The sequence below is a fragment of the Lepidochelys kempii genome, chromosome 5 (genome assembly GCF_965140265.1).
Source record: "Lepidochelys kempii isolate rLepKem1 chromosome 5, rLepKem1.hap2, whole genome shotgun sequence".
Classification (NCBI taxonomy): Eukaryota; Metazoa; Chordata; order Testudines; family Cheloniidae; genus Lepidochelys; species Lepidochelys kempii.
The window spans coordinates 27695749-27719426 of record NC_133260.1 but is presented as its reverse complement, the minus strand read 5'-3'; the positions used below and the strand labels follow the sequence as shown (position 1 = coordinate 27719426).

The 23678-nt window shown below is 44.3% G+C and overlaps 1 protein-coding gene across 1 annotated transcript in view; it reads left to right on the top strand.

Moving 5' to 3' along the window:
* Window positions 1-17419, top strand: part of LOC140911925 (uncharacterized) — a 71771-nt gene extending 54352 nt beyond the window's left edge. The window contains exon 2 of the mRNA XM_073346084.1: window positions 16828-17419. Within this exon, the coding sequence (XP_073202185.1) occupies window positions 16828-17419 (592 nt within the window). The remainder of the gene's footprint in view (window positions 1-16827) is intronic.
* The last annotated feature ends 6259 nt before the right edge of the window (window positions 17420-23678 follow it).

Here is a 23678-nt window from a genome sequence, read left to right as displayed (position 1 = left end):
ATAGTTTCAGGGTTGGTAACTTGGGCCCACCTGCAGTTATATATAACTAATGTATATTTGGAAATAGACCCAAGCTAGCTCAGATACAGAGTCAGATCTGAATCCAAAGGCCCCAAAGTTCAGGGTGTTCTAGTTTAGCTCATTACAAATTAAGACCCCAGCCATAAAACACACCACACACTTAAAATTTCCCCCAAAGTGGGGATTTCAGCTCTAGTGTTCTGGTTTGGGTCTCTCTACATAATTAAACCCATATCTATATCTGTCATGTGGAAGATTTGCTTGCCAGAATATTTGTGTGCATGCTGTCTTGCTAACAAACATGATGTAGAGAATCTGTATATGAGAGAAAACATTCTGCAGTAAATGGGAGACGACCCAATGTCCTTATGCGGGCAAAAATCTCATTAATTTCACTTCAAGAATGTAACCTTCTTGAGAGTTTTTCCGGCATCCAGACTGCAAGTTCACGCCCATTAAAGATGGCGAATACCTATTTCCAAACCTTCTGGCAAGAAAAGAAAAAAAAAAAAAAGGCAATATTCCAGGGTAAGTTAAATAGTCAAACCAGAGGTCAAATGCAGAGCAAAAATCCAGTCTAACCACATAAAAAATGTGAAAATGATTAATAAAAGAAAGTTCTTTTCACTTTCATTATGTTTGACAAAAGCAAACTTTGCAATATATTCACAGCTTTTAGTTCTTTCATTCAGTGTTCAAAACCCACACCAGTTTTATGAGGCTTCAGGTATCATCAAGCTACAAGAAGATCACTAAAAAATCCTAGTAAATAAAGGGGCAGATGGTCAGGATTAGACACGTGAATATACATTTGCTCATGCCTGGCTTTTGCAAGCACATACCTAATATATGTTAACAAATCAAGCATGTAGCCATGTGAATATACAAAATATTTGATTTGTGTGTAAGTTTGGCACAGGCAGATAGATAGCTTTGAAATCCTCTCTAAACATTAATACAAACCAATATTTTCAAACTTGCATCCTATTGGACACCTACATCTGTAGGTAGAAATGTTAAACAAGTTACCAGAGTTTTCAGAGGTGCTGAGCACCTCAAGCTAAAACTGAAGCTTGAAAAATCAGGCCACTTAAGGTGGTGCCTAACTAGAAATACCCGAGTGTGAAGATTTTGGCTCCAGCAACTATGCTAGACAATCTGGGCCTGATCCAAAGCCCATTGAAGTCAATGGTAGTTCCACTGATTTCAGTGAGCTTTGGATCAGGTCTTTGATGCATGTATTTGTGTCTCATCTATAGACTTTGTGTATTGAATTTTTTCAACACCTGTTAATCAAGAGTAGAGGAGACAACATCACTACTTCTTTTTTTGCGCCACAACAGGCTGCTGTAAAAACTAACAGTCAAAAACTTTCGCAAGTTAACTATTTTACAGTTAGTTATTAACTTTAAGTAATTCTTCACTCTTGTGAGATTCATGGTGGAATTTGTTTTTAGTGGTGCAACTTCCCTTACAGAAGAAATTAGTTCTGCCAAATAATTGCCCAATATGGTGTTTTCATTGTACGTAAGTGTTTACAGAGAGATTTATACGTCTTGCACAAAGAGCTCAGATGTACAGTATTCCCAAAGGCAAGAACAATGGGGTCTTGCCTGTGGTAAAACTGAAAGAAAAAAAAGTCAAACTACATCCACAGTTAAAATGAGAGAGAAATCTTGTTCTGGAACCCCATCCTGCCCAGGGCTGAACTCCATCATCTCCCCTTGGTGGCAGTGGAAGTTCAGGGCTCTCAGTACCTTTCAGGAGGCAAGCAGCCACCTGGCTCTTGGCGTAAAGTCTAAACTTGTCTGTGAGTAAATTAGAAAGCTGAGTGCATGAGTTTCTTTTACCAATCAGTTTTCCCTTTTGGTTTGCTCAGAGATGCTTCAGCCAGAGCTGTTTCTATTTTTTTTCAAAGCTGTTTATTGGTTTGGCCTGGAGTTTAAGACTGGCACATGAAGGTCATAGAATCTCTGAGGCTCCTGTGATTCCTATATCCTTGTTGAAGGAATAGAAATGGCTAAAGAAATGCACACTCCTATTTCCCTGCCCCCCTTTCCTGAGTGTATTGATCTGGGGACAGTGAGTACTAGTTAACAAATTCTGTCCTGTGCTTTTGTTGTCCTAAGTTGGCACTGTCTGGGAAACATGCCTGGACATTAGAGAGCTCCTTTTCTTAGGTTCTGCTTTTAACATGCATTTGGAAGGTGGCAGGCAGCATTAAAGGAGAAATGTGGGTGGCTAACTAAGATTTATATCCATATAACTGGAACAACCACTTGGCTTGGAAGCATTGAGACAGTTTAATTTTTCTTCAGAATGAAAAAGTGCTGTGCAATTTAAAAGGGATTAAATCAATAGGTTTATACCAAACTCTAGCTAGATCTAATACTTCTGAGTGGCATCCATGAAAGAATTATTAATGCTAGAGTGTGGAATGTGGGTCTGAGAGTTCCTATGCAATTTTATAATGGAAGCATCTTTGGCAGCAAAAGGAGAAATAAGCATTAATATTTCAGAAATTGGCATGGACTGCACTCCCATCTAAGTAAATGTGAATTTGGTCATTGATTTCAGGGGGAAGAGGCTTTGGGTTTGCATATAAATGCTATTTTTCACATGCTTCTGTTTTGGATGTCCTGGGCAGCTCCCAGGTCATTGACCTTTTGCAGATTATGCAACAGAGAGTCCTCCAAGGAAAGAAAAGAGTGACTCCTATATTTATATGGAAGCACTAATCATTGGTTCAGCACGCTAAAAGTTTCCTGTTTATGTTTAGCATAACACATTTAAAAGAGATATTGCAAGCTCCAATTTGGCACCAACTTCAGATTTGATAAAAAAAAAAAAGCTTTTATCAAATTTGAGAATAATAGAAAGGTTTCCATAAAGAGAAATCTGAATGAACATTATTTTTTATACCAAATTAAATGTTCTCCCACTGTTGCAACCCAAACACCCTGGCAGGGAGAATCTAAAGTGAAACTGTGGATGAATTAAAAGCCTACTTCATACTTAGAAAAGAATGACAAACAGTGGATGTTTGAAAACAATTGAACATTCACATGGTTAGGTCCTCTTGAAGGTAATGCACAGACAACTATTTCAATCAATGCAGCTTATGACATTTTCCTTGCATTGCCCTGTTGGTTGGATCATTGGCTCACATAGTGTTTCTGACCTCAGTAGCAGTGGTATAAATCCACTGAAGTCATTGTTATTGCTCCAGAATCACAGAAATCCGAATTCTCTGTGGCTTGTTGAGGCATCAGCAGATTCAGGGCTGCGTAGTTTGGCCTAGTAGATACTGGGTGACCTTTAATGCCATGCACCAGTTTGCCCATTGTAAGTGCTGAATCCAGACCTGATTGATGCTTGAGGAGCCAGTCTCATTTCTGATATGCATTTCTTGGCACATTGCTTGTACCATCAACAAGAAGGCTGAGGTGTTCAATGCCTATTTTGCTTCAGTCTTCACTAAAAAAAGTTAATGGTGACCAGATACTCAACACAATATTAACCACAAAGGGGAAGAAATGCAAGCCAAATTTAGGAAAAGAACAGGTTGAAGAATAGATAGATAAATTTGATGTATTCAAGTTGACAGGACCTGATGGAAATTTATCCTAGGATGCTTAAGGAACTAGCTGAAGCAATCTCAGAACTGTTAGCAGTTATCTTTGAGAACTTAGGAAAGACAGGTGAGGTCGCAGAGGACAGGAGAAGGGCAAATATAATACCTATCTTTTAAAAAGGGAACAAAGAGGACCCAGGGAATTACAGACCAATCAGCCTAACTTCAATAGCTGGAAAGATACTGGAAGAAATTAGCAAACAATTCATCTATAAGCACCTAGAGGATAATAGGGTTTTAAGGACTAGCCAGCATGTATTTGTGAAATCATGCCAGACCAACCTAATTTCCTTCTTTGACAGGATGACATAAGAACGGTCATACTGGGTCAGAACAAAGGTCCATCTAGCCCAGCATCCTGTCTTCCGACAGTGGCCAATGCCAGGTGCCCAGAAGGAATGAAGAGAACAGGTAATCATCAAGTGATCCATCCCCTGTCACCCATTCCTAGCTTCTGGCAAAAAATGGGGCGGGAGGAAGCAGTAGACATGATATATCTTGATTCTAGTTGGCTTTTGACACCATCTCACATGACAATCTCATAAGCAAACTAGGGAAGTGTTGTCTAGATTAAATGTCTATAAAGTGGGTGCACTACTGATTGAAAGACCATACTCACAGAGTATTTAACAGTGATTCGCTATCAGACTGGGAGGGCATATGTAGTGTGATCTCAGGGGTCAATGCTGTTCCAGTACTATTCAATGTTTTCATTAATGACTTGGATCATGGAGTTGAGAGTATGCTAATGCAATTTGCAGATGACATCAAATTGGGAGGGGTTACTAGCTGTGGAGAATGGGATTAGGCTTCAAAATGACCTGGAAAATTGGAGAAGTGTTCTGAAATTCACTAAAGACAAGTGCATGTTCTACACTTAGGAAGGAAAAAAATCAAATGCACAACTACAAAATGGGGAGTAGCTGGTTCAGAAGGTGGTAGTACTGTTGGAAAGGATTTGGGGGGTATAATGGTACAAAATAAATACGAATTTACAATGTGAGGTAGTTGCGAAAAAGGCTAATATAATTCTGCGGTGTACTAATGGGAGTGTCGTATGTAAGGCATGGGAGGTAGGTGTCCCACAGTAGTCGGCACTGGTGAGGCCTTGGCTGGAGTGCTGTGTCCAATTTGAGGTGCCACACTCTAGGAAAGATGGGGACAAACTGGAGAGATTCCAAAGGCTGCAACAAAAATAATAAAAGGTTTAGAAAATCTGACCGGCTCAGTTGGTCAAATAAGTATTCGCCAGCTCTCTTCCCCAGTGTTCAGTTGTCCTCCCTCCACAGGAAGTGGGCAAGGGAAAAGAGGTCCCTACCCTTCTGGTTGGGGTCTTATGCTCTGTCCAAAGCCTTCTCCAGCAGATCACTTTGCTCTCAGAAGCTGCAACCCAGCTTCCTCTCTTCAGAAAGTCTCCCCTTCATTCTTCCCCCTGCTTATCATATAATCATAGAATATCAGAGTTGGAAGGGACCTCAGGAGGTCATCTAGTCCAACCCCCTGCTCAAAGCAAGACCAATCCCCAACTAAATCATCCCAGCTAGGGCTTTGTCAAGCCTGACCTTAAAAACCTCCTAGGAAGGAGATTCCACCACCTCCCTAGGTAACGCATTCCAGTCCTTCACCACCCTCCTAGTGAACACTAATATCCAACCTAAACCTCCCCCACTGCAGCTTGAGACAATTACTCCTTGTTCTGTCATCTGCTGCCACTGAGAACAGTCTAGAGCCATCCTCTTTGGAACCCCCTTCAGGTAGTTGAAAGCAGCTGTTAAATCACCCCTCATTCTTCTCTTCTGCAGACTAAACAATCCCAGTTCCCTCAGCCTCTCCTCGTAAGTCATGTGTTCCAGTCCCCTAATCATTTTTGTTGCCCTCCACTGGACTCTTTCCAATTTTTCCACATCCTTCTTGTAGTGTGGGGCCCAAAACTGGGCACAGTACTCCATATGAGGCCTCACCAATGTCGAATAGAGGGGAATGATCACATCCCTCGATCTACTGGCAATGCCCCTACTGATACAGCCCAAAATGCCGTTAGCCTTCTTGGCAACAGGGGCACACTGTTGACTCATATGCAGCTTCTCATCCAGTGTAACCCCTAGGTCCTTTTCTGCAGAACTGCTCCCTAGCTGTTCGTTCCCTAGTTTGTAGCAGTGCATGGGATTCTTCCATCCTAAGTGCAGGACTCTGCACTTGTCCTTGTTGAACCTCCTCAGATTTCTTTTGGCCCAATCCTCCAATTTGTCTAGGTCCCTCTGTATCCTATCCCTACCCTCCAGCGTATCTACCTCTCCTCCCAGTTTAGCGTCATCTGCAAACTTGCTGAGGGTGCAATCCACGCCATCCTCCAGATCATTAATGACAGGTTTCAGAGTAACAGCCGTGTTAGTCTGTATTCGCAAAAAGAAAAGGAGTACTTGTGGCACCTTAGAGACTAACCAATTTATTTGAGCATGAGCTTTCGTGAGCTACAGCTCCGATGAAGTGAGCTGTAGCTCACGAAAGCTCATGCTCAAATAAATTGCTTAGTCTCTAAGGTGCCACAAGTACTCCTTTTCTTTTTGCAGATCATTAATGAAGATATTGAACAAAACCAGCCCAAGGGCCAACCCTTGGGGCACGCCACTTGATACCGACTGCCAACTAGACATGGAAATATTGATCACTACTCATTGAGCCCAACGATCTAGCCAGCTTTCTATCCACCTTATAGTCCATTCATCCAGCCCATACTTCTTTAACTTGCTGGCAAGAATACTGTGGGAGACCGTATCAAAAGCTTTTCTAAAATCAAGGAATAACACGTCCACTGCTTTCCCCTCATCCACAGAGCCAGTTATCTCGTCATAGAAGGCAATTAGGTTAGTCAGGCATGATTTGCCCTTGGTGAATCCATGCTGACTGTTCCTAATCAATTTCCTCTCCTGTAAGTGCTTCATAATTGATTCCTTGAGGATCTGCTCCATGATTTTTGCAGGGAGTGAGGTGAGGCTGACAGACGTGTAGTTACAAGGATCCTCCTCCTTCCCTTTTTTAAAGATGGGCACTACATTAGCCTTTTTCTAGTCATCTGCGACCTCCCCCAATCACCATGAGTTTTCAGAGATAATGGCCAATCGCTCTGCAATCACATCCGATAACTCCTTTAGCACTCTCAGATGCAGTCCATCCAGCCCTGGACTTGTGCTTGTCCAGCTTTTCTAAATAGTCCCAAACCACTTCTTTCTCCACAGAGGGCTGGTCACCTCCTCCCCACACTGTGCTACCCAGTGCAATCATCTGGGAGCTGACCTCGTTTATGAAGACAAAAGCAAAAAAAGCATTGAGTACATTAGCTTTTTCCACATCCTCTGTCACTATGTTGCCTCCCCCATTCTGTAAAGGGGCCCACTATTTTCTTGACCTTCGTCTTGTTGCTAACATACCGAAGAAATCCTTTTTGTTACTCTTAACATCCCTTGCTAGCTGCAACTCCAAGTGTGATTTGACCTTCCTGATTTCACTCCTGCATGCCTGAGCAATGTTTTTATATTCCTCCCTGGTCATTTGTCCAATCTTCCACTTCTTGCAAGCTTCTTTTTTGTGTTAAAGATCAGCAGCGATTTCACTGTTAAGCCAAGCTGGTTGCCTGCCACACTTACTATTCTTTCTACACATCGGGATGGTTTGTTCTCAATAGGATTCCTTAAAATACAGCCAGCTCTCCTGGACTCCTTTCCCCCTCATGTTATTCTCCCAGGGGATCCTGCCCATCAGTTCCCTGGGGGAGTCAAAGTCTGCTTTTCTGAAGTCCAGAGTCCACAATCTGCTGCTCTCCTTTCTTCCTTGTGTCAGGATCCTGAACTCGACCATCTCATGGTCACTGCCTCCCAGCTTCCCATCCACTTTTGCTTCCCCTACTAATTCTTCCCTGTTTGTGAACAGCAGGTCAAGAAGAGCTCTGCCCCTAGTTGGTTCCTCCAGCACTTACATCAGGAAATTGTCCCCTACACTTTCCAAAAACTTCCTGTATTGTCTGTTCACTGCTGTATTGCTGTCCCAGCAGATATCGTGGTGATTGAAGTCCCCCATGAGAACATGGGCCTGTGATCCAGTAACTTCTGTTAGTTGCCTGAAGAAAGTCTCATCCACCTAATCCCCCGGTCTGGTGATCTATAGCAGACTCCCACTGTGACATCACCCTTGTTGCTCACACTTCTAAATTTAATCCAGAGAGTCTCAGGTTTTTCTGCAGTTTCATACCGGAGTTCTGAGCAGTCATACTGCTCCCGTACATACAATGCAACTCCCCCACCTTTTCTGCCGCACCTGTCCTTCCTGAACAGTTTATATCCATCCATGACAGTACTCCAGTCATGTGAGTTATCCCACCAAGTCTCTGCTATTCCAATCACATCATAATTCCTTGACTGTGCCAGGACTTCCAGTTCTCCCTGCTTGTTTCCCAGGCTTCCTGCATTTATGTATAGGCACTTAAGATAACTCTCTGATCATCCTGCTTTCTCAGTATGAGGCAGGAGTCCTCTGCTCTTGCGCTCTCCTGCTCGTGTTTCCTCCTGGTATCCCACTTCCCCACTTACCACAGGGCTTTGGTCTCCTTCCCCCGGTGAGCCTAGTTTAAAGTCCTCCTCACTAGGTTAGCCAGCTTGCTTGCGAAGATGCTCTTCCCTCTCTTCATTAGGTGGAGCCCGTCTCTGCCTAACAATCCTTGTGGGGCCCTCTTGACCGAATACTGCTTTTTCCATCCCTTAGTTTCTGTGGGGGGGACTGTACACCCCAATACACTACAATAAAGGGTTAAATTATAAAACAAAATGCCTCGGGATTCCAGAAATTTCCAGTACAAGTTTAAATAACCAAACAAACCATCGGAGGATTTCACACTTGCATGATGGGGCAGTTTGAATCCCCCTGCACATCCTCCAGCATGGAGGGACAGGATGCAGAGAGTGGGTCCACGTCCCTTGTGCTGCACCGTAGGCTCCTTATGCCCTAGCACAGATGTGCTTTCTTGACACAGGATACAGGAGGTTTGGGGGCAGGGCCAGTGGATCCATAACTATGCATACCTACTAGCCAGTGGATCCATAACTATGCATACCTACCAGCCAGACCTCTCTTCTTCCCCTACATGTCAGAGTGGAGACAGCAGAAATGGAATTTTTCTGCAGCTGGCTAGATGAGTTCAACTGCTGCTCTTCAGGGGGAGAAGGATCCCATCTCAGCCTTCTAGTGCCAAGCTCATTTACTGTCCTCAGATTTGGTGTGGGTCCTCAGGTTTCCCCTGTGGGTCAAATCCTAATCCCACTGAATGGGAATTTTGCAGCTGATTTCAATGGGACCAGGATTTGTCCCTATATGCACAGGCCCATTGACCTAAATAAGTGTCTGATCTTCAGAGATGCTGAGTGCAAAGGCCGTGCATGCGACAGAAAGGGGAAGTAGGCTTCTTGGGTCCCCCCTCTGACCTCCTTACAGTGCATGCTTGTGCAGGGGCCAAGGAATCTCTGGCTTTAGTGAATGAATTTTAACCCAGCAATATCAGTTTAGGCACCACAGCTCCCAAAACATGATCTACATAAATAACATGGGATATTTACCTATGGGCTTGTCTACACGTGACTTATTTCTGATTAACTCCATGTGTGGATGATTTTATTCCTCAATAAAAACACCTTATTCCAAATTTGCTTAATCCATTTTGGAAGTGGATTAAATGAATAAGAATAAATGGAGTTAATCAGGAATAGTTAATCCACTTTAAATTGCACCATACCTTATTCTGGATTAGTTTTATGTGTAGACAAGACCTATGTTTGTGGTGGAGCTCACTATCTAGTGGGATAGATGTCACAAGTGATTAAAAAAAATTATAGTGCTATTCCAGAATCAAAAAAAGTTCAGTCATGCAACAATAGCATGCAAGCTGAACCCATAAATCCATCCTCCTTTGGAGAAAGGTGGGTGGGTAATGTACATTACAATGGATCGGTTCAAGCATAATAAATATAAGGGTGCCTTACAGATTCTTACTTTTTATCTCCTCAGCTGTGTTTTTACAGACAAAGGAACTGGTATTTGATAGCATATAAAAATGCTGACTAGAGTGCAAGCCTATTATTTTTAATTAAATTTTGTGTTTAACCATCCTGATTTTCAGGGCCTGGTTTTTTAGAAGGTGCAATCAGATAGGCAGACGTTTAATTGACCTAATCATTTGCACTTGCAAACAATTGTGGCTGTAGTGTCTTCAAGTCTTCACATCCAAACTGGAACTTTCTAGAAGATATGCTTTAGTCAAATGCAGATAAGTTAGGCTCTGTGCAGGAGGAAGTGGATGAAATTTTGTTGCCTGTATTGTATTGGATGTTAGGCTAGATGATTTGATAATCCCTTCTGCCCTTATAGATCTATGAATTTATTAATCTGTTTGAAGTTACAATTCTTTGTGGGCATTTCTGAAACTCAGATCCCAAGCTATGGTGAGCAGGGGAATTAGTGAGCAAAACTGTTGTACCCTGTTCCTGAGGGTGCCTTCCCAAATTATATCATATCTGACCTTTTGCAGATCCCTGTGGCATTTTATGGCATGGCTAAGGAAGTAGGCATGTGGAATCTAGCCAGGTTGCTGGGGAGAAAATTCCTCCAGCCTGGAGAATATTGGTGCTCCCTACCTCTGAATCTTTGGTTCAGCATGTTATGACTTTTTTAGCACATACTGCCCAGACCAGCCCACAGCTCCTACATGCCCTCTTTCATTTGTTTTTTTCATGCTCACAGCACAAGGAATCCTGCTGGGTTTGTACATCTTAGGACAGCCAGGATTTGAGTGTAAAGGGGGCAAAATGTGGGGAGGGCCAGAATTGGGCCACATATTTGTAATTTCAATTAAAACTGTATTTTCAGGCTGGGAGTGCTGTACTGTCTGGGCTGAGGGGAACTGTCTGTTTGCTTTTTTTTGTTATAGAAGTTGTGAATGTTTCCAGCAATATAAAGATCTCTTTATTTCATATCCAAGATAAAAGGAAGCCCATAGGTGGTCTCTCCCAAGCTCCTCCTAGAGTAGGTGAGGAGACTGGCATGATAGACACAAGAAATAAGACCATAGGTGATCTCAGAACTCATCTATTTTCAGCTGGGATGGCAAATTAAATGCAATAACACAATAAAGGCTAAATTCCATTCCTCACGTCAAGTAAGAGTTATAGGGATTTAGAGTAAGGTGGTCGTGGGAATCAGGGTGAGGGAAGGAATAGGAACTTTCTCCCTCCATCCCTAACAATTCTCTATTCTGCCTCTGCAACTGACATGCTGTGTGACCATAGCCAAGTCACTTCACCTCTCCGTGCCATTGTTTCTCCTCCCAGTCTTAATCTGTCAGGGACTGTCCCTCAGTGTGTGTTTGTACAACACCTAGCACAATGAGGCTCCAATCTGCTATTATACAAATAACAACAGGGATGGGCTTGATATGCAAAATTTTGCTCTGGATTTTGAACACCCAAACATCAGAGGGTTTAAAATTTGGAGGTGGTTGAAAACGTTGTAAATATAGGGGCCATTGTGAAATTTGCATCTGAATCTGGGTCTGAATTTTGTGAGTGTTCCATCCTGGGGGTAGATAAGGGTGAGTCTCTAATTCTAACCCAACAGGTAGTTTCCAAAGGAATGAAACTAATCAGTGTGAGTATAAATGGCCTAATCTTCCAGACATTGTTATGTTCTCAGCTTTAATGTATTTTCATTGTGCCGGAGAATAATAACATTGTAATAATAAAGTTCTTATTGTGCCAGATAACAAGCGGCTTAAAAACAGGAAATAACAGTCCTTCACACATTATAAACACTTTGCTGGACTAGATTTGAAGAAGATGGCTAGAGATTGCCCCATTGGTGCCACAGTGTCTGCAGATATTGCAAGAAAACAATGTAACGTGAGAGGGGTGTGCTGTGGGGAGATGCAGTTTGTCCAGAGTACTGAGAGGCACAACCACTGAGTTCAGTTCTTGACATATCCACTAACTAGGAAAGTCAGAATCAGAATTTTATAGGTATTTGGGCACCTAAAGATGTAGATTGTTCCGAGTGGGATTTCAGTGGGAGTTAGATGCCTAAATATGCTACAGGATCTGGTCCCAGGTGCTTCTGAAAATCCTACTAGGTCCCTAGGTATATCTTTAGGCACCTAATGATATTTAAAAATCTGACTCTTTGGGTTTGACTGGTGAAAGTGCTCAGCACTCACAATTGGGGCTGGGACAAAGGGAGCTTCTGGATGCTGAACCCTTTTGAAAATCTGTCAATGAGGGCTTGTTCAGTGCTGAGTGTTATCAATTTCCCTTTACAGCAGTGGGATTTGAGGTTGCTCATCACTATTTATGATCTGGCCCTGAACCTTTTTCGGCTGCAGTTTTCCCAAGATCAGGCCCAATTCTGAAAACTGCTGTGGATGCAAGTAGTCCTTGACCTAAATGGGACTTCTCATATGAGTAAAGGGAGCAGGCTTGGGCCAAAATGGTTAAAATACTTCCCACCTCGCAAGCATGTTGTGATGTATAATTCAAGTTTATAAGTGCTTTTAGATCTTTGGCTGCTATTGTAACCCACAAATTTTATACTACAACTCAAAGGAAAGGAGAGAGGCGGTGAGGAGGAGACATGAATTTTGTTTTGACTGCTCTGTGTCTCTGCACATGTGCATAGTGCAGGGCAGAGCAACTCACCTAAAATAGCCCAGAAACTCCCAGAACTGGTGTGTGGCAGTTTCTTCACAGGCTCAGCAGTTGTTTCTGAAGATTTAGAGGATATATGTAACATCAACATAGTGGGGAAGGCTGTATAAGGAGCACCAGTAGATTTGCTGCCTGTCAGATTTTGTTTAAAAGTTATTCATAGTATTTTAAATACTAGTATATTACATACTATTTACCATGTTTTCTGTGTGCATTAAATATTTGTTTACTGAGAAACTGTAGGTACTCCCTCTGAAGTCAATGGTAACTACTAACACCTGCTTACCAAGGTTTTACATACAATAACCCTGAGGTTTAACTCTGCTAATTTCTGAAAAGACCAAATTTTGTCTGTGCTGCAGCAGAGTTAAGATGAAGTACAGGAAGAAGGAGAGTGTAATAAAGTTACACATAACATTGCCTCAGCATCTCACTGCCTTATTATACCATGGAAGTACAGAGAATTAGGATTATCATAATCTTTTATCATGTATTTTGTGTAGTGTACAATATGTCTGAGCAACAGAGAAATTAGTTCTCAGTGTGCGAGTGTTGTGACAAATAAGGAATTAATCACTTATGTCTCCTCAGAGTGAAGAACATTTCAACTACATTCTACCTAGTGAGGACACTTTAGCCGTAGATGGTATCACCACAGTGGTTCTGGTCAGCTGGAACGCTCAAGCTAACAATACCTTTATTTAAATATCTGAGGACTTGTTGACAGATGGTGCTCAGTGAGCCATAGATTTTGGTGCTTGCTTCTCCTGTTGGTCCAACTGAGGTGGAGGGTTATATCTTTAGGTGGGGTGTGACCTTTTGCACTCACTGAGATCAGAATCTGGCTGTAGAGCCAATGCAGCCAACTGTCAGAGGATCACTCCTGTGTGACAACAGGATCATCTGGTGACATGGAATCAGTGTAGTAGCTCCCACAACCTGCCCATCTAAAGGGGACAGGCTAAGGAAAGGAGGCATCACTGGGGCTCCCCTACATCTCACTGCTCCCTAGCTGCCATTTTGGCCCCTTGGAGCTGTTGGCAGTTAGTGTAATTTAGAGCACCTTTCAGGCAACTGTAAGATCTGCTGAGAGACTGGCCCAGTACGCAGCCAGTCTAGGTCATCTGAACTTGTGTTCTTGTTGATAAAGGAAGCAAAATATGTATGTTTAATTAGGTGTATGCCTTGAGATGGGTTAAATAGGGGGCATTTGGGGAGTAAAAAATTAAATTTGGCTTTTATCATTTTACTAGTTTCAGTACTCAGCACATTTACTGCAGGACTTAGGGTTCCTTTGAAATACTTAAGACAAATTTAAGTTCAAAATATGATGAGAAAACTCTAGAAGACAGCAGTCGTGTTACAAGAATGTAGCATGTGCATATGAAGCTAGCATGTGCATACAAACAGATGCACATGCACTTGTAACATACAGATAGATGCAGGCATATCTTGAAATATAGAAAGAGATTTCCTCAGTTTTGACATAATGTTTAATACTCATTGTAAAGGAGAGGGAAGGCTCAAAGGAAGCACAACATACCAAAGATTCAAATCTGGATTTGGTGCATCAAGTCCTTATGGCACATCTTAGGAGAGAAAAGCATATCCTGTAACACTAGCTGATCAGCCAGCAGCATATTGTTCTGCTGATCACACAGGAGACACTTGTTTTGATGGTAGTCTCAGCATCCCATTCCTGATGGCAGTACAAGCTGATGGGAGCTTGGTGTAGATATTCAGACTGTACCACTCAGGGAGCACCCCATGGAGACAGTCCATTAACTCCACTTGCATTGAGTGCTAAAGGGAGACATTTGCTTGCTTTCTTGGCTAGAGTTAAGGTATGATTGTAAATGGCTGCTAAGAGACAGGAGTGGAATAATTATAAACAGAAAGGAGAGAGAGAGAGCCAGAAACCAGTGATGAAGGAGCAATGCTGAAGTCCTTTTAAAGTCGATAAGAGCTGTGTGTGCTCAACACTCTGAAGATAGGCCCAAGATGTCTCAACCTGGGCTCCCAAAAACTGATGCACCCATTAGGGCACACCTGAAAATGTAAGCCTTAAAGACCTGCCCGTGACATGCAGTGGGTCATTAGCACAGCAGTGATTAGAAATCAGGAGTCCTGGCTCCAAGTCCCCGCTCTAATGTTTCACGATATGTAATGAGTGAAGGCCAAATTTTGCCCTGGCTGATGCTGCAAAGGAGAACAGAAATGCTTTATTTGGAAGGCTGGTGCTATGCTGCCAGTAATTTTTCACAAAATGGGGTTACACAATTTCCTCGAGTCAAACCTCATAACCAAGGAGAGACACAATACCTGCCATTCATGCAATACAGTCCATTCCAAAAGCAGACAATATGCTCCTCAGAAGCATTTTTATGAGCCTTAGTGAAGGGTAGTTTACTGTAGTGATATCTGGAGAGCGTGACTCCATCAGAGACAGTGAAATTATCTTAATCCTTCATTCAGCTACTGGAAGAATTTTAGCCCAGGCTCCAGATGACCCCCTGTTGTCCATATCTGATCACCTGTTGCATTCCGTTCAGTGGGCATAGGAAGCATGCCGTTGATTGCACTTCACGGCTGTTGCAAATCAAAAGGAACAGCATGTGCCAGGCTAGAGCATACTGCTGTCTACATTGGTGCTAAGAGGCTGGACATCCCACCACCAGCTGGCGGACCGCACATCCTTGGAGTGCATGGAGTTGGCTAGTAAACAGGCAACTTATCTAGTGCTGTCATGAATGCAAGGGAAGAAGGATCCTGCCCTGCTGCTTGCTTGAGGGCAGGATGTGAGAGAGACATCACCTATATCCCATCCACTGATGCCATCCTACCTGCAGGTTGTTCAGGTATGCATGAACTAACAGCCCCTTTGCACACCAGCACAGAGCAATATCTAGTGCTACTGGTTTCATTTTCCAGTTCTCTTCCTTCAGGGGTGAAAGTAAGTCTAGGGACTTACTAGTATGGGGCTGGGCTGGGGCCGGCTCTGGCCCCCAGAAGGGGCAGGACCTCAGGCAGAAGGGGCATGGCTCGGGGAGGTCAGAGCCAGCCCCAGCCCTCCCTGTACCGGCAAGTGCCTCCTTCCCTGGTCCCTGGGGTAACCACGGCAGCCGGGGACTCTAGCAGTCCCCTTTAAATCATCCCTGGAGCCCCGCCGCCGCTTCCCCAGGGCTCCAGCAGCAGGGCTCCAGGGACGGGGCTCCGGCTGCCACTACCGTGCCGGGCCCTTTAAATCGTCCCCAGAGCCTGCTGGAGCCCTGGGGAAGCAGCGGTGGGGCTCCGGGGACGATTTAAAAGGCCACTACCGCCCTGGGCCCTCTAAATCACCGCCCCAGCCCTGCCACCGTTACCCCAGGGCTCCAGCAGCGGGGCTCTGGCAGCAATTTAAAGGACTGGGGGCTCCAGCTGCTGCTGGGAGCCGCAGGCCCTTTAAATTGCACCTGGGGAAGCTGATCCACCCCAGTACGGCTCATTGTCTCTTGCCGGTACGCCATACAGGGGCGTACTGGCTTACTTTCACCTCTGTTTTCCTTACATAACTCCTGCAGCAACACTGACATAGCATCTATGGGGGAGGCAACTGACAGCCATACACTTGCAGGTGAACGGGAATAACAGAAGATAAACAGTGGAATAACAAGGTGCTGCTGATATTTATTTACACAACCATGATCCAAGCTTACTTTGGCTTCCTTCCAGCTGCTGCTGCCCGCCAGTTGGATTGAGACCAGCTGAGCCTTTATTTACTAATTATTGTTTTAAAGGTCATGGACAGAAAAGGTTAAAAAAGCAAAGCAGAAACCCACTTTTAAATAGCAAGCATAAAACAGAGTGAACTTTTAAGAAAAGAAAGAAAAAGTAGAGGTTTCTTCAGAATGAAGTCCAGTAAATATGCATCCAGTGGAATAGACAGATGGTCCAGATTCTCTGCCTAGGTCCATGGATGGAGGGAACTCTCTGCATCTAGATTGCTCCCCTTCCACAAAGAAGAGTGCCTCAGCCACTTCTGCACTACCATTGCCCATGTCCATACTAAGACTGGTATAAGAAGACCTCATTTGCTCTGCATGCAAAATATGACTTTGAGGATCCATTCCAAGCAGGCTAAGATGAAGTCATGGTGTACAAGTACATACTTTACTCGTAGGTGATAAGTGGTTCACAATTATCAAAAGATTCTGCTTTATGTACTTTGGGTAGAATAAGAAGTCTTGTAATATTGCAGTCCTGCAATGGGAAAAATGCCTTTGTATGATAAATATTTCATTCTAAAAATGTCTTATATAGGTACTGTCACATTCATATTTGCTGATCCTCTGAGGATCAGTGAGGAAACAGAATCTGGTGGCAAGGAGGGCGTGCATGAAATTAAAAGGAAAAATGGGCAAAGAATACAGAATGCCATGCAAGGAAATTCATGTGAAGATCAAAGAAGACTAGAAAGAAGAAATTGAGAGAGGTGGCTGAAAAAAATGAGAGTCTGAAGAAGGTAGAAAGAGATGTTAGGTTGAAACAGATTATCCTGGCAGCACTGAAAGATGAAAATGGTGAAAGGACATTGGAAAGGAGCAAGATGAATGAACTATGTACAAAATTCTACAATGACTTCTACTCCTTGCATGTCAATGTCCAGCATACACCAACGCAGCAGGTTACAGAAGAAGTTCCCAACGTTATGTGGGAAAAAATTGAATACATAATTCATAACATAAAGAGAGGGAAGAGTCCGGGAGCAGACGATGTTTGGCCAGAATATCTCAAAGCAGGGGAAGATACTCTCTTCAAAGCGTTGGTGCAACGGTTCACTATCTACATCAATAGCAAGCGTGTTCCAGATGCATGGAAGAAATCAAAAACAATACTATTGATAAATAAAGGCAATCCAGAAGAACTGAGCAACTACCATCTGATCACACTCCTCTCACAAGTGTATAAAGTCTTCACCCGCGTCACACTCAATCGGATTAGGAAGAATCTTGAAATGCACAAAAGCAGAGAACAAACTGGTTTCCACTAAGTATAATAAGGCAGGCTAAGAAAGAATTTGAAGAGCAACTGGTTAAGGACACAAAAACTAACAAAATTTTTTAGAGAATATCAGAAGCAGGAAGCCTGCCAGACAGTCAGTGGGGCCACTGGATGATCAGGGTGCTAACATAGCACTCAAGGCCATTGTAAAGAAGCTAAATGAATTCTTTGCATTGGTTTTCACTGCAGAGCATATAGGGCAGGGGTCGGCAACCTCTCAGAAATGGTGTGCTAAGTCTTTATTTATTCACTTTAATTTAAGGTTTCACGTGCCAGTAATGCATTTTAACATTTTTTAGAAGGCCTCTCTCTATAAGTCTATATATTATATAACTAAACTATTGTCATATGTAAAGTAAACAAGGTTTTCAAAATGTTTAAAAAGCTTCATTTAAAATTAAATTAAAATGCTGATCTTATGCCACCGGCCCGCTCAGCCCGCTGCCAGCCAGGGGTTCCGTTCACCTAGGCCAGCAGCGGGCTGAGCAGGGCCTGTGGCCAGGACCCCGGCTGGCAAGGGGCAAGTAGCCAGAACCCCAGACCGGCAGCGGGCTGAGCGGGGCTGGCGGCCAGGACTCCAGACCAGCAGTCGGCTGAGCGGCTCAGCCCGCTGCCAATCTGGGGTTCCATCTGCTGGCTCCTGCCAGCCAGGGTCCTGGCTGCCGGCCCCACTCAGCATGCTGCCGGTCTGGGATCCTGGCCCTGCCCACATAGAGTGGGTACCTACCTTCTCCCTGGTTCTAGCCCATTCTCTTCCTCTCTCTCTGCACTGAGCAGAGGGCTGGGGGTGAAGGAGCAGGCTGGGGGTTGGGGTGTAGGGTCTGGCCAGGAGCTAGAATGAGGGAGGGGGCTCAGGGTTGGGGCAGGAGGTTTGGGTGTGGAGTGTTTACCTGGGCAGCTTCCATTTGGTGCGAGGGGTGCAGGTGAGAATGGGGGGGGGGTGCAGGAGCTCCCGTTTGGTGCTCAGGGTGGGGGGAGGAATTGGGGGGGGTGCAAGAGTCAGGGCATGGGGTGTGGGGGGTGCAGAAGTCAGGGCAGGGGGCTGCGGGTATGTGTGGGGGGTGCTGGAGTCAGGGCTGTGGTCATGGGGGGCTGCAGGGGTCAGGGCAGGGGGCTGGGGTGTGTGAGAAGGGTGCAGGAGTCAGGGCAGGGGGCTGAGGGCATATGAGGGGGGTGCAGGAGTCAGGGCATGGGGGGCTGGGTATGTGTGTGGGGTGCTTGAGTCAGGGCTGGGGTCGTGGGGGATGCAGGGGTCAGGACAGGAGGCTGGGGTGTGTGGGGGGTGCAGGGGTCAGGGCAGAGGGCTGGGGGTGTGGGCAAGGGTCATGAGAGTGCTTCCAGCCCCCTGCCCAGAACGGCTCATGGCAGGGGGCTGGAGGGGATATGCCCTGATTCCACCCCGCTTCCCCAAGGCCCCGTCCCCACCTCTTCTCTGCTTCCTCCCCGGAGCAGCAAGCGCGCTGCGGCTCCGCTTCTCCCCCTCCCGCGCAAGGGCCATCAGCTGATCGGCATCAGGGAGGGAGCGGAGGAGGGGCAGGCACCCAGCGTGCTGGGGGAAGAGGCGCGGGAGGGGGGACCTTGCCTGCTCTGCAGCAGCCTCCGGCAGGACCAAGCTTCTTCACCTTGCCCCCGTGGGGGGAGGGGGAGAGGCGGAGAAGAGCGGGCGGGGGGGGCAGGATTTTTAATGGCACGCTTCTACCTGCCGGGGTCCCGGCCTGGTTTCGACAGTGGGCTGAGCGGGGCCAGCGGCTGAGGCAGGCAGCAGTGTGCCATAGGTTGCCGGCCCCTGATATAGGGAATCCCCACACCCGAGCCATTCCTTTTAGGTGACAAATCTGAAGAACTTTCCCACATTGAGGTGTCAATAGAGTAGCATACTGGAACTTATTGATAAACAGTAATAGACACCAGGACCAGAGGGTATTCATCCAAGAGTTCAGAAGGAACAGTGGGGGGTGTTCCTCAGACATTCTTGTCAACTGCTGGAAATGGCCCACCTTGATTATCACTACAAAAGGTTCTTCCCCCCCCCCCCCCCCCCCGCTCTCCTGCTGGTAATAGCTCACCTTAAGTGATCACTCTCGTTACAGTGTGTATGATAGCACCCATTGTTTCATGTTCTCTATGTATATAAATCTCCCCACTGAATGCATCCGATGAAGTGAGCTGTAGCTCACGAAAGCTTATGCTCAAATAAATTTGTTAGTCTTTAAGGTGCCACAAGTACTCCTTTTCCTTTTGTGAATACAGACTAACACGGCTGATACTCTGAAACCTGTAACTGTGGTATGTAACCTATTGCTTAAATCACCCTCTGTACCACATGACTGGAAGGCAGCTAATGTAAAGCCAGTTTTTAAAAAAAGTTCCAGGTGATGCTGGTAATTACAGGCCAGTAAGTTTAACTTCAGTACCAGGTAAATTGGTTGAAATGATAGTAAAGAACAGTTATCACACATAGATAAACACGATATGTAAGGGAAGAATTAACATGTTTTTTTGTAAAGGGAAATCATGCCTCACCAATCATAGAATTATTTGAGGGAATCAACAAGCATGTAGATAGGGTGATCCAGTTGATATTGTGTATTTGGACTTTCAGAAAGCTTTTGACTGGTCCCTCGCCAAAGCCTCTGAAGCACAGTAAGCAGTCATAGGATAAGAGGGAAGGTCCTCACAGGGACAAGTAATTGGTTAAAAGATAGGAAGCAAAGGGTAAGAATAAATGGTCAGTTTTCATAATGGAAAGAGGTAAATAGGAGCGTTCCCCCAAAGGATCAATACTGGGACCTCTGCTGTTCTACATATTCTTAAGTGATATGGACAAAGGGGGTGAACAGTGAGAGAGCAAAATTTGCAGACAATTCAAAATTATTCAAGATAGTTACATCCAAAGCTGATTGTGAAGAGTTACAAAGGGATCTCACAAAACTGAGTGACTGGGTGACAAAATGGCAGATTAAATTCAATGTTGATAACTGCAAAGTAATGCACGTTGGAAAAAATAATCCCAACTATACATACAAAATGATGGGGTCTAAGTTAGCTGTTACTACTTAAGAAAGAGATCTTGGACTCATAGTGGATAGTTCTCTGAAAATATCTGCTCAGTGTGCAGTAGCAGTCAGAAAAGCTAACAAAAAGTTAAGAGCCATTAGGAAAGGGATGGATAGATAAATTTAGAAAATGACAGCTCAGAGGTGATATGATAGAGGTCTATAAAATCATGACTGGTGTGGAGAGAGTGATGAGGGAAGTGTTGTTTACTGCTTCACATAACACAAGAACTAAGGAGTCACCCAATGAAATTAATAGGCAGCAGGTTAAATACAAATATAAGGAAGTACCTCACATAACACATGGTTAGCCTGTGAAGCTTGTTGCGTTGGAATATTGTGAAGGCCAAAAGAATAACTGGGTTAAAAAAAGAATTAGATAAATTCATGAAGCATATTTCCGTTAATTTTTGTTAGCCAAGATGGTCAGGGAAGGAACCCCATGCTCTGAGTGTCCCTAAAGATCCAATTGCCAGAAGCTGGGATTGGATGGTAGGGTACGGATCACTCAAAATTTCCCTGTTCTGTTCAATCCCTCTGAAGCATTTGGCACTGGCCACTGTCAGACACAGGATCCTGGGCTAGATGAAACATTGGTTTTACCCATTATGGCCATTCTTATATTCTTCTAGCCACCCATTTGCCAACATTTAAAGGACAATCCCAGAGCTTCTCTTTGTTGTTCTATTTTCAACAGCTGTGGCCAGTGCTGAGCTTAGTTGGTAACTTTGTAGTTACTACCAAACTGGTTTTGAGATTGGGGTCTAAGCTTGTAAACACAGGAGAATAAAGACCCCCAACTAGTTTTTGAAAAGACACTCCCTCAAGCAGGGGTCAGAGAGGTGACACAGTGGAAGGAAACCGACTGACACTCAGACCCCAAGGTTTGGGGAGATTAAGAAAGGGAAGCCTTCCTAAGCTCCATCCTGAGGATGATGAGCCCTTAGGTGAGATAAACATGTGTAGACATTTTGTTGTTTTCAAATCCTTTTTCTCTTATGTTATACTTTATTCCTACTTTTAAGATTAAACAATGCTTTGGTTGGAGAAGGCTATTTGATCTGTGTTCACCACTAGTCTCAAACTCTGAAAAGGAAGAACTGCAGGTACCCAAACCTACTTGTACCTTCTGGGTAAACACGATCAATGCACTGTAGCCCCAACCCAGTCTACGAGTGGAGAAATCACATGATTCCATTCAAACAAAGGTAAAGCCTGTGGGAGTATTAGGTATTAGCTGTGGGAATGCACTCAGAAAAACCAGGGAGAGGATGGATGTTCAGCAATCCCTGCAATCATGGCAGATGTTTGTGCTATAACCGTTTTATTATAGACATGAGCTTGGAATGTTCATCTTGCACCATAAATGAGTTAAGCAGGTCATCCCAAACAAGTACCAATACAACCATTACGCCAAACCAGCATATATTTTGTAGATGCTATCTGTCTATTTAAAGTATTTATATGGCCTGCATTATTGGAGTATCTGAGTTCCTCACAATGCTACATTATAAACAAAACCCAAACCCCATGAGGTTAGAAGTGGTTAAAGAGTTTTAAAAAATGTTATTGGTATGCAGACAAGTATACAGACCACAGAGAAAGAGGTTATAACAAAAACATATAGAAATCTAAAAATTACCCTGCAGTGGATGATTTATATGTAATAATTCTGAGGTACAGTACTGGAGGGCCTTCCAAGATCAGAGGCAAATGCTCTGTATTCCACTGGGTAGCTGAGAATCTTCTCTTTTCCAATCTCCCATTTCTAGCCATGAATAGTAACAAGGTATTGAGTATGAGAACCTCACTCCCAATCTGGTTCCTGTACCGAAGGCAAAAGGGCCAGGCTATCATAAAGGGGTTCCAAAAGCCCTATATTTGGCTGGGAGAGGATCGCCCTGGCACAGCCACAGTGGAAGATAGCCATACGGCTGGCTCCTGAGAACCCCTTCACAAGCCTTGGTATGGGGTGAGCCACAAGCAGGGTGGGGGTTGGAAAGATGTGTCCACTGCAGGCCACAGCCCCATGGAGATTCCAGGTGGTGGCCCATGGAGGCAGCTGTAATTAAGAGAGGTTCCTGCAGGGCTGACTCAGTTACTCTGGGGGCCTTCAGCCCCTGGAGAAGCCCAGTATCAGGAGAGTACAAAGGCTTAAAGCTACCCTCCCATGGGGCTGCAAGTTCTGTGCTGTGTTTCTTAGAGAATCTCGCCATGGGACTTTAAATCTGCTCTTGCTCCAGTTACTGAACAAGGACTGGGCAAGAGAGGCATTCAGAGGTGCGTGAAAAATGCAGTTTCACCACACGGATGTGACATCAGACATCATTTTACTAAACTGAGTTTACAGGTGGCATGACTAAGAAAAAACACTTCATTCGCCAAAAGGGGCCCATGCTATAGCTTGCAGTGCACTAGGCAGGGAAACCCTTGCTATTAAAAACCATGTTTAAATATAAATATAAATATATAAATATAAACCATGCCTAGGGAGGTGGTGGAATCTCCTTTCTTAGAAGTTTTTAAGGTCAGGCTTGACAAAGCCCTGGCTGGGATGATTTAATTGGGGATTGGTCCTGCTTTTGAGCAGGGGGTTGGACTAGATGACCTCCTGAGGTCGCTTCCAACCCTGATATTCTATGATTCTATGATAATTCAGTCCTATGGCTACAACTGTAGTGAAATATATTATAAACAGGTCTTTATTCGTGTTATGTAACCTCGTGGACTATGTTGCTGTCATAAACCCAATGCTATCTTCCAGTTTCCTCCTGTTCCCTTGTTATTTTATTTGGGTGTCACCTCACAGAATGAGTTGATAATCTCATTACAGGCTACTCCTGTTTACTCTTTTAGCAGAACAATATTATCATTGCCTACTTACTTTCTTTTCTTACCACCTACTTCTCTTGTTCCTGTGTTCTCTCTCAGGACTCTCACTTCATAACATATAACCTCTTGGTGAGAGTGCTTATCCTGTTTACTGGCTAGTATTCCAGCCTCATCAAATTCACCTTCCTGCCCTATGTCCTTGCAATAAATAGTTTATTTTGAGCCAAAAGTGCAAATCTTAATCTGTAGCTCTCCTTTGCTCAATTCACCAAGGCTGATAATGGCTGTGCTCTATGGTAGTGGTTCTCAACCAGGGGTAGTGTACCCCTGGGGGTACCCAGAGGTCTTCCAGGGGGTACA